The 12,055-nt window shown below is 42.9% G+C and overlaps 1 protein-coding gene across 1 annotated transcript; it reads right to left on the bottom strand.

Annotated features, from left to right (window-relative positions):
• Positions 1–8,519: 8,519 nt before the first annotated feature.
• LOC306737523 (forkhead box protein D3-B-like) lies at positions 8,520–9,498 on the bottom strand (the record flags this gene model as incomplete). The annotated part of the gene is made up of 1 exon (XM_079219256.1): positions 8,520–9,498. The coding sequence occupies one exon, from the start codon at positions 9,496–9,498 to the stop codon at positions 8,671–8,673; it is 828 nt and encodes a 275-aa protein (XP_079075382.1). The 3' UTR covers positions 8,520–8,670.
• Between the last annotated feature and the right edge of the window lie 2,557 nt (positions 9,499–12,055).

Below are 12,055 nucleotides of genomic sequence, written 5' to 3'. Positions count from 1 at the left end.
AACATCTTTTTCTTCTTCTTTAGTTCCAATGGATTCACTGTTTCTAGCATGTGTATACGTGTGTGTGTGTGTGTGTGTGTGTGTGTGTGTGTGTGTGTGTGTGTGTGTGTGTGGTTTACAGCTGTTTACATAACTAACAGTGGGTGAGCCCTGTTCAACAAGCCCTACCTCTGGGATTTGGAAGGCCTATAAACTCTGGATGAAAGCTGAGGCCAAATTAATAAAGCTTAACAGGATAAAGATGTGGCTTGTTACACAGCACAACGTTAAAATCGGCCTCCTAAGTGACAGAAAACAATCTGAATTTATGAGTTCCTGGCCATAGAACACCATATAAAGTGCAGCAGTGTGTTTGTGTGTGCGTCCTGTTTGCATGGCGTCTTCTGCAGAGTCTCTCCCTGAGCCTTCATATCTCCTGCTGCTGGCCTCAGAGCTCACTCTCATAATGAGACATTAAGTTAAACCAGCCAGCGTGGAAAAGAAAACACACACACACGGATAACTGAGTCCTCAATCCACCTTCGCTGCAGCGGTTGATGGTACCTGGAACTATTAAAAGGCTATTTGTGTTGATGCTGTGGTTATTGGGTGCTTTTCTGTTGTTAGTAATAGTTGTTGTTCTTTTGGAAAAGAACTGTGAAACGCACCTTTCTCACACGAGTTATTGAGCAATGAATGTGGAAAATAAAGTACAAAAGCTCAATGTTATCTCATGTAATTACTTGGAGTCTGAATATAGAGGAGCTTAGTGGGATGAGAAGTGTGTGTTGGTACGTCGTAGAGCACCATGTGCTGTGCGTCTCAATATTTCAACCTGCAATCACACGTTTTATTTTGACTCTTGTGGGCAGCAGAAACAAGTTGTGAACACAAACAATGACATATATCACGAGGTGATATGGTGGACTTATTACTAAACTGTGGCTTTTATTACACAAACAGACATTAGTAGAGTTTATGGTCACCTTATTCACTCTCTTTTATCTCTGTTTTTGGTCTCCACCTCCAACTCCTGAGGAAATGAACTTCCTCTTTCACCGCTAAATATTCCACATTGTTCACTAGCTAGTGGATAACTGAGCCTGTCAGCTGCTTGGTGTGAGCAGGTAGCGGACAATGAATGTTTAGAGCTTTAAAATCTACATTTAATTTAGTTTTCATATTATTTAGTCTACAGGATTTCTTTATAATACTTCACTTCTTTCTGCACAGGTCTTGTATAAAGGCACTGAAGTAGTCCACGAATATGAGATTTGATCTAACAGTTCGTAAGAATCGCCCTGAACCAACCTCTGTTGTTGTTTTGCTGGTTCCACTTGCCCTTGTGATCAGAATAAAGGTCAGAGCGAGTGAGCCAAACGAAGATAACATTAACAGCTCCTTGCAACAGCTATTGCAGCTTCTATCATGACTGATGGATGGACTCCCTAAAAAGAAAAAACAACTCCCTTCAAAAGGCCAACATGAGCACAATGATTATTGGTGAAACAGGCCACCACTCATGATCTAACAGTACAAGCAAATTACTTTTGTAAACCAGACATTTAACACAAGTCTGGTTTTTTTTACCGCTTCCCACAGACAGGCAAATATGACATCACTTCTCCCGTGTGGTCTGCCATCAGCGTTAAAAAGAACGAAAGTCAAATGCTTTATTTCTGAGTAAAATGCAATTTGAGAGCAGCGCTTGTAGTTTTATTATCTGTTTTCTTTGGCAGACCACTACAAGGAAGCAGACTCGAGTTCTGATTGAAACTTTGATCACTTTGCTGAAGCGATCCATTTCTTTCATCCGTCATTTCCCTTTTCGTTCCACCTCATGCATCACGACTGCGGCTCGCGTCGACAAACAGCGAGCGTTTCATTAAAGGCCGACGGACGGCTGCAGTCACAGATGAGCATCAGATCCAACGCATGTACAGTATCACTGTGGACGGGGCTGTCAGTCAGCTTGGGCACACACACACACACACACACACACACACACACACACACACACACACACACACACACACGCGCACACACACACGAGCCGCCCTTCACTGGCTGTCTGAAATGAAACAGAGTCACTCTCGTTGTAATAACCCTCCCATTCATCCTCCCTCGGCCAAAAAGCAGGAAAGCTTGTATTTGGATCGGAAATCTGCTACAAATCTGGCAACCATATGCCGGGACGGATTCAGCTGTCATGCCTTTCAACTGTGGGCCTTTTTTTATTTTTATGAAAGAGTCCGCTTCTCCGCACATGTGCATCTCCCTTGTTTCGTATTGTTTTTGCAGTGAATCCTGGCATTGTGTGCTTGCTGACAGCGCTCCACTTAGCGAGGCCTTCTGCTGTGTGAGGGACCGTTTGGGGGTTTACGGCTCAGAGGGGGTCTGCGCTGAGCTCCTACGGAGGACTCTGGCCTGCGCGTTCACGTATTCCTGTTGCACGTTGTCAATCACTGGGGATGTACTGCAAATTGGTTCCATATTGTCGTTCCCGTGTTCTGACATTGACCTTATGTGAACCTTTTGTTGGATCACAAATTGGAATAGGACAGAAAACTGAAATTCTGTTCATCAAGATATATATATATATATATATATATATATATATATATATATATATATATATATATATATATATATATAGGTATACAGTGCATTCAGAGGATTTTTGGACCCCGTCACGTATTATTTTCATATTTTGTTACATCGCAGTCCCATGCTGAAATCATTACATTTATTTTTTTCCCTCTACACTCAATGCCCCATAATGTCAAAGGAAAACAGAAGTTTAGAAGTTTTTGCAAATTTAAAAAAAAGCACCCTTTGCTGTGAGGCCTGACGTTCAGCCCAGGTGACTTCTGGTTCTCTTGATCATCTGAGATGTGTCTACACCTTGGTAGGAGTCCACCTGCGCTAAATTAAATTGATTGGGTACGGTCTGGAAAGGCACTCACCCGTCCATGTAAGGTCTCACAGCTGACAATGCTCAGAGAGAAAACCTGAGCCATGAGGTTGAGGCCGCCGCCGGCAGGGCTCAGAGACGGGATTATGGCGAGCCACGGCTCTGGTGAAGGCTCCAAAAAAAAAAGTCTGCTTGCCTTGAAGTCTCCCAAGAGCACAGTGGTGTCCATAATTCCTCAATGAAAGAAGTTTGAAACAACCGGGACTTTTCCCTGCAGCTGGCTGCCCGGCCAAACGGAGCAATCTGGGGAGGAAGGGCGTTGTTGAAGAGAGCGACCACCAAGTTGCACCAACTCGGTGGTCGCTGTGGCGGAGCTGCAGAGATCCTGCGTGGAGATGAAGAAGCCTGGTGACGCACGCTGGTGGCACCATCGTGCCGTGGAAGTGTTCAGAGGATCCTCAACTCTGGTCCGGTAACGTTTGTTGAGGCGTATGCAAGAAGACTTTTAACATCCAGTGGTTGCTTTGTCTTTTTGGGGTTATTTTGTGTCGATTGATAAGAGGAAAAACACTTTTATTAACTGAAAAAGTGAGGGTTGGGGGGTCTGAATACACAGTATAAACTGGTACATAATAATATTGCTAAATACAATTGAATAGACCACAATATTGTCCACATGTAATGGTGAGGGTTGGCGGAGGAGCCAATGTAATACAAATGGAATGAGATGAGACTGAGTGTGACAACATGACAAACAGACGTGACACCACAATAGATATACACACACAGTGTATAACGATACTCACTGCAGCATATGAGGGTGATGGTGATTATTTTCCTGGAGCCCTGGGGGCATCATGGACACCGGCATGATGCCCTCAACGCAGCACTAAGATAACAGAGACGCCAACTAAGAAAACAGAAGTTCACCAGCTCACGTGTGAGCGGAGGAACGAGAGCAAGGGTGAAGGGGAGAGAGCTTTTATGAGAGTTGAGTCCACCAGGGTGGTCCTCTGGGCTTGCATGCTCAGATGGGAGGGCTGTCAACACAACACAACACAACACAACACACAAACAGCAGAAAACCCTCCAAGTCACCCCACTTCTTCAAACGTCTGCAGACACATCCAGAGCTGGCCAACTCCTTCCCGCTATACCACAACAAGCCGAGCGCAGTCCGGCCAGCGGGTGTCTGGGAGCAGAGCTGTGTTTGTTTCAGTCAAACACGAAACACTTTGCAGATGTTTGCTTTTGCTGATTCAGGTCTCACACTTTTGTTTGCTAAAAAAAAAAAAAAAAAAAAAGTTCAAACTAGTCAATTTGGATGTACCGGCAGCGGTTGTATCTATTTTGTGAAATAATCTTAAATACTGATTTGTTTGATCGCTGAATATTTAAAGTTATCGAGCCAGAGCTCATTAATGATGCCTCCAACTCTTGTTCCTCTGGCTCGGGTCTCCAGCACCTGTCAGGTCTTTTTTTATTGTATTTTATGAGCACTGGAGGCAGGAGTGGATACAGAGCAGCAGGGAGCAGCGGTTTGGAGGGAGGAGGAGAGGAAAGGAGGATATTTGTGATATTTACGGGCTGCAGGGCGGCACACGTCGCACTGACAGCATGCGACGGTTCGGAGGATTACTTTAATCTGAGAATGTTCTCTCTCACCCTCCTCAATGTAGACTGTTTCTTCTCGAGTTTTAAATACATTTCTTTGAGCCATGTAGTATGGACCATCAAGGAAGAACATTGATAGCAGATATATCCACTATAGTGGAGGAGAAGATTACATTCCCACCCACAGAGGAGCTTCTTTGTTAAAGGGTTTTAATCTGAGTGCTTTGGAAAACGTGTCTCTCGTACTAAAAACCCAAAGAGGTGTGAGCTACTTCTCCTGGAAATACTTTTAATACGACCATTGATGCTGCATTTTGAGCCCAAGAGAAGCCTAGAGGCCTCAGTGAGCTCTGCTCAAGTATGAACCCCAAATGAGTTATAATACTTGTGTTATTTTATATCATTCTTTTCAGAATTTATTTGTGGAAAAAAAATATATTTTCAAAATAAAATCACTTTTCTAACATATTTTGTTCATAACTATGAACATCCAGCATGATATGAGCAAGATTGCCCAAAAATGCCTCCTCGAGCGGTCACCGAGTTTTTCAGACTGTACGGTGCAGGGCCTTAAAACATCCCACATACTAATAAGACACCTTAAATAAAACAAAGCCTTGGGGTGTTACGAAGGAGCTTCTGTCAAAAAACGGTGTCGTTCGGTTCAAAAATAGAAAAGTTATAACCTTCATTCCAAAACATGGTCGGACTGGTGCATGCTGGGTATTATTCTTTGCATAAGACGTGTTCTAAGAAACCTCTCTGACCATTGAATCCAGCGCAGTCGAAAACGTTGAAGGGAGTAGGAAAAGAAAGCAGTCTGGCCGCATTTGGATTTTTCAGGTACTAATATACTGCACACAAGGATACGCCCGGAAGTGACGGCGAGGTTACAACGTTTATGTAATTACATAAACTTCACGGTAAGTTTCATTTATTCTGAGCCGATAGAACTCTTCCCACAAGGCTTTGCTGTATTTGTACAATCTGACTTAGGCAATTCTACAAGCTTTCCAAGATGGCATTTTGAAGCTAGCATTTAAGCTAGCAATTTAGTTAGCATTTTTGTCATTGAAAATCTCCCTCGAACATAATATTAGTAATCATAACATAATTTGACCGTTATTACAGGATGCCTGTGGTGCAGTAGAGGCAGATTGTGCACTATATTATATTTGGTCAAGTTGTTTGTGTTTTCTGAAAAACTTGAAAAGATGACATGGGCCATTATTTTAGGAAGGTGACGATGTTATAGTTGTTTTATTGATGTATTGTTTGTAGCTTTGCCTCTCGGGATGGCAACGTCATTCTAACACATCTGAGCACCACTGGATGGTTCTTCATGAAATCATAGTTCCTAACACAGTGATCACCTGACTTCTCCTCTAGCGCCTCAACTAGAGGAGACAGATCGCTGTGAAGTGTTGAAGTTATGAATTGTAATAACCTGTTATTGATGCATCTACGAATAAATATTTAAATTTGTCCAAAACTTTGGTTTATGCCTTCCGTGCTATTTAGCTAATGCTCAATTCAATTCAATTCAGTTTATTTTATATAGCCCAACATCACAAATACAAGTTTGCCTCGGAGGGCTTTACAATCTGTACACATGACATCCCTGTCCCGGGACCTCACATCGGATCAGGAACAACTCCCCCAATAAAGATAGTAAAAACCCTTTTCAACCCTTTTTAGCTAATGCTAACTAAGTTGTGAAAACAGCAAGCATTGTATCTGTCAAATATCTGCAGGTTGTCAGTGTGAGCGTGTGATCATTCTGAGATTAGCATTAAGCCTCAAGTTTTCAGCATCCGGCCATGTCTCCGCACAGCCTCTCCGGGTTAGGGCTGAGGGCTCGGGCCAAGAAGGGAAACAGCACAAATGCCAGCAGCAAGATGCAGAATACAGAAATATTAATTGGAACCAAATGTCCCTTCATCAAAAAACACATCATGCCTCCAGCTCTCTGCGTCGGCTGCAAGCAGTGTCCAAAAATTTGACTATTTCTGCAATTGTCTCATTGTCCTATTTCAAAATTCTGATTACAATCACATGCATGTTTCCCCCTGAGGCACATCCACAGTCCTGAAGAGAGACGGCGGTCTATTGAACAGTTCTGAGCGTGGGCAGTGGAATAAACTTCTGTTATCTTGGCCTTTACAGTCAGCTGTCGTTCCCTCTCGTGGAAACGTTACACCTCTTTACCCGCCCTTTTGTATTCCATTTCCAGCAGTAAAAGGGGAAAAAATCAGGTGACATTTTAGTTATTTCCCTCAGTAAAACTGGTGAAAAGCTAGTTCTGACTTTAATAAATGCAAAATATTCAAATGTTTTGACTTTTTAACCTTTTATCTACTTTTTTCTTTACCATTACAGTCATTCAACAAATCCTTTTTCTTTCTATAGACAGGATGAACATGAGCTCATGTTGTATACACAGTCTCTCTGTCATCTGTCCAGGTTTTATAGAAGGGTCTCTTCCCTTTCCTCCAAATACACACCACATCACAGCTCCCGTCACGGGGCTCTCGCCGCAGTCCGATTCACACATCACTGATTGACTTTAGTGTTGCACTCTCTGGAGAATTCTTTACAGGACTGTGAGCTGTAATTGAATACAACTAAAATATGACCGAGAGCCAGGAAAGGCAAACTGTTCCCCGAGGGTTGTTTAGCTGAATGAGCCTCATCACCAGCAGCTACATGTATGGAGATGTCCTCATACATTTACCCAGAAGGAAGAATGACAAACATATTTCTTATTGTAAAATAACTGAAATGATGACTGAAATAAATGCCCATTCACCTTCAAATGTTTCAGAAATTCTAGGTGACAAAAAAATCAAATAGAATAAATGGTTAATACATTAGTGAGGTTGGGGTTTGTTGCTATTTTGCATCAATGGGTTTGAAAATGTAAATTAACAATCATCACCCAGCATATTTGTGCTAATCTCTCATTATCATACCATATAGTGTTGCAACCACTCACACCATCTATAATCTCTCAAAAACAGATCAAATATCTTCATGAACATAAATACACATGATGGAGTCTACTTTTTACTCAAGTCATCAGATGGAGTCCCTCAGTCACAAATAACTCAAAACATGTAAAATCACATATTAATGATATTTTATGCATTTATATAGAATGGACCACAGCAGATAAGCTCCACTTAAAGCTTAAAGATATACATCAATATGGTGATAATACTAAATGCATCTCTTAAAAAAGGTCCGTTATCATTTTACGTTTTACTCACAGTATATTTTAAGTAGTGATTGTGTATTTTTCCATGTGGTGTTTTTGCTGAACGGCCTGAATCCTCCGCTGCGTTTCCACATAAAGAAACAAACAGCAGAGTGAACGTGTAATAAACCCGACGACCACGAACAGGTGTTTCATATTCATGCTCAACTACACTAATCTTATTCAGGCTGCAGAGGCTAGAACTGTTTTATTTTAACTTGATGAAGAGGAAATCACTGACGGACATCAGTAAACAAGGGAGGGAGAGATCTCAGATATTTTGTGATCTCTCGCGTTTACATAAAAAAAAAACTGTGAAATAAACGCAATTTATTAGTTTGTGCAAATCTGTAAAGGCCGGAGGAAATGAACATATATATATATATATATATATATATATATATATATATATATATATATATATACATATATATATATATATATATATATATATATATATATATATATATGTTCATATCTGCTGCTTTTTATTTATTATAATAGACATATTATTCTATTTATAAAACGGTCTGGTATTATTATATAAGTATCTGGTATTATTATCGTTATTTTATACAATTAGATGTGCGCAATTATTTAAAAAAAGGAAATATATATATATATATATTTTACTTTTATTGTTTTATTTTTTTTTTAGTTAAAAAAAAAAAGTAAAACAGCCAATCAAAATGTTAATAAAAAGGATATGTTTTGCCTTTTGATTTAAATTGCACAAACTCTGTAAATTGAATCACGTTTTATTCCAAACACATTTAAAAACTGTACAGCACATTGAGAAACAGACATAAACATGGTGGCCTGTTCACCATCACATCATTCACACATCATAACATTCACGTTTGTACATAATGTGGGTTTATTCTCAGACAGTGAGAGCATCACTACATTACATAAATAAATTAGACGACACTTTGAAGATCCCAGTCCCCCCAGTGGGCAGCGGAGGCCCCGGGTAGCTGCTGGGAACCATCCCGTGCAGCGAGCCGCCCGGAGGCAGCGGGAGCGCGCCGCAGCGTCCCGGGCCGCAGGGCGCGACGCCGAGCCACGAGGGGCCGGTCCGGGAGAGGAGCGAGGTGAGTGCGGGGATGACGCCGGGACCGGCCTGCGAGCCGAAGCGAGTCCTTAACCCCAGGTCGTGGTACACAGCGGGACCCTGCGGAGGGAAGCAGTGCGCTCCGAGGAGCGGGAACCCGGGCTCCTTCGTCCTGAAGTCCTTCAAAAAGAAATGCGGCCGCTTGAAGCGTTTCCTTCTCCGGAGAAAACTCCCGTTTTCAAACATGCCGGCTGACATGGGGTCCAGGGTCCAATAATTCCCCTTGCCGGGATTCCCTGGCTCCCGGGGCATCTTGACGAAGCAGTCGTTCAGGGACAAGTTGTGTCGGATGGAGTTCTGCCACGCGGGGAACTTCTCCCGGTAGTACAGGAAGCGCTGGCTGATGAAGTCGCAGATCTCGCTGAGGGTGAGCCTCTTCTTCGGGCTCTGCAGGATCGCCATGGTGATGAGAGCGATGTAGGAGTACGGGGGCTTCACCGAGAAGACCCGCTGCGGACCCTCCTGCAGCCGCAGCGCGCGGGGTCCCTCCGCCCGCCGCGCAGTGGAGGACGGAGCGCTCTGCTCACAGCCGGGCGCGCGCGTGTTTATCAGTGACAAACCTGTGCTGTTCACCTCGTCCCCTCCGGCCGTCTCCCTCATGACTTTGCTGTCCAAGGTCATGGTCCGAAGTGTGTCCGGCGGCCCCACACACATGCGCGGATGCAGCCGGAACGGGCGCAGATCCCCTTCTCTCCTTTCCTTCACACCGGACTACATCTTAAACTCCTCTGGCCTCCCACTCTGAACTTTCTCCTCCTCCTCCTCCTCTTGCAAGTCCGTCTTCATCAAAACGGGTGCAGATCTGACACACGGAGCTGCAGCCAAAGGTTTAAACTAAATATACTGAATATTAAACATAGATCTTAAACCTCACAAAGTCGTTTTTCTTACACTTTCAATGAAACAGGATTATCTCTGGATTGTCTTCTTGTGGTTCAGTTTAAATCAGACTCTCAGCAGGGGAATTGGTCTTGCAGACACTCCAAACATACAGGACACACATATAATACACAATACAATAAACATTAACATGATACATAAATACAAATCTGAGAAACAAATGCAAAAACACAAATGCACATCAAGTGACAGCTTTAAAACAAGTAGAGATCAGTGCTGTAATCAGTCATCATCACCAAATGTGTAAAAGGGGATTATCATCCGACTCAATCCTGGATAGTTAATATATTATAGATGTAATAGCTCATTTCTCACTCCTTCCTTTATTGCTCTCAATGTCTGAGTTAAAAAATGGTTTAAATCAGGACAGCTGCATCACTTTACTACACTAGAGTATTATCATTATCAAATGTGCCAGTCTACATCTGATTATTATTATTTTTTTAATCTATATGCTTTCACTATATTGCACTTTACCAGCTCGGTCATTAGTTAAGGTTTAGTGTGATATTTAAGTGAAATATGTACACACTCATTTTAGCGAGCTCGTTTCCAGCCTTTACGCTCTTGGCTGCCGCGGCGCTCATTTCCTCCGGCGTGGCTCGTTGCAGGATGGTCTGGCACGCGGCGACAGAAGCGACTGGCTGTTTTCACGTGAGATGAAGACGTAATCCGTTTGGAAAGAATAGCTACACTGTATCAATTCATGTGCGGCCACCCACTTGGCAAATGGGCCTGTACTGCAGGGAGGGAACGGTGGGACGTCTCATTAAGGAACAACTCTTCCCTGAACCTCTCGTTTAACGCGGAACTCCTCTCAAACTATTTATAATCATTGCACTTTTCACAGGGGGTTTATAACCAGATAAATAACCAGGGAACAAATTGGATGTTTCATACAGAATTTAATACATGCCAGAACCCTGCAACACAGGCACACACACACACACACACACACACACACACACACACACACACACACACACACACACACACACACACACACACACACACACACATATTGATATTATTCTCACAGAAAACAGCAGTGCTGAGGAAGTCCGTGCACCATATTAAACCGGCAGCAACCCAAACGAACGACAACCCCCCAAACAAACCACAATTAGAATCAATGACGAAAGACGATAAAAAACGTAATTTAACGCATGCAACTAGAGGCCGCCTCGCTGTGGAAAGTTCCCGACAAGTGAATGGCTCTGCAGTTAATGACAGTGAACGCAGCACTGAGCTCAGGTTGCAGTTCGTGGTCCTGCGCAAAAATAACTTTCTGCTGCAGCCATCTGGCGCCGCTGACCGATTATACACGAGCAGCGAGCTCTTCAGAGGAAAAGAGCGTAGACCCTGAACGCGTCTTAGGCCTTCAGGATGCCATTCATGCTACAAAGTCCTGTCACACTCGCTACAAACGGGTTCGAGCGCAAATAGGATCAGTGCAGTAAACATTCAAGTACAGGTAGGTCTTTTTCAGAGGTTCTCCATTTTTGAAGTTTTCTTTTCATGTTGTTCCCCGGTGTATGCAGCACCTTGAGAGCGGCCATGGAGCCAAAATGAAGTTAGTGCCGTTTGCTGAGGTACAACAGTGACAATAACTTAAATACTGAGTCAATAGGAAGCTGCTGCTCCTCCTCCTCCTCTCCGTTTGCATTCCCGGTAGAGGACAAAGAAGTACGGGAGCAGAGTGTAGTGATGGACTGTTGTGTGCAAATGTGTGTCGAGCTCCATCACATGTGGACGTAAAAGCCTTAGCGAGTGCGTTTCTCTAGGCGTTGCGTTTCCGCTGAGCTGAGGTCAGCCTCACAAAGTTTCCACACTTGAGGCAGCAGGAGTTGGAGTTGCCCTCTTTCCTGGGGATGTGCCAGCATTTGACACAGCGCACTCTGTACTTCTTATACCTTGGAAAGACAGAGAAGAACACAGTATTAAGCTCTTTTGTTCGTTGGTATTTATAGGACATGTATATCTGACACAGCACATTTCAGATTGTCCATCTGGGATCAGTGGAACACAGATCCAGCATTGCATCATTCCTCTTTTCAGAAGCAAATTCAACATTCTATTATAAATTATTTCACATAGTCATCCTCTGATTAATTGTTGCAAAAGATGCTGCATGTATCTTATGTAAAAGTTTGTTTGACATGTATTAAGGTTTTTACATTTACTTTGGTAAACTTCCAACACTAAAGTACAAATTCTAACACTAAAATACAAAATAAGGACCTGTGGGGAAGGAAAGCATATTTTATTTCAGCTTTTC

The sequence above is a fragment of the Taurulus bubalis genome (genome assembly GCF_910589615.1).
Source record: "Taurulus bubalis genome assembly, chromosome: 6".
NCBI classification, from domain to species: Eukaryota; Metazoa; Chordata; class Actinopteri; order Perciformes; family Cottidae; genus Taurulus; species Taurulus bubalis.
Note: the sequence above shows the minus strand (reverse complement) of the source record. Positions and strands in the feature narration are given on the sequence as shown.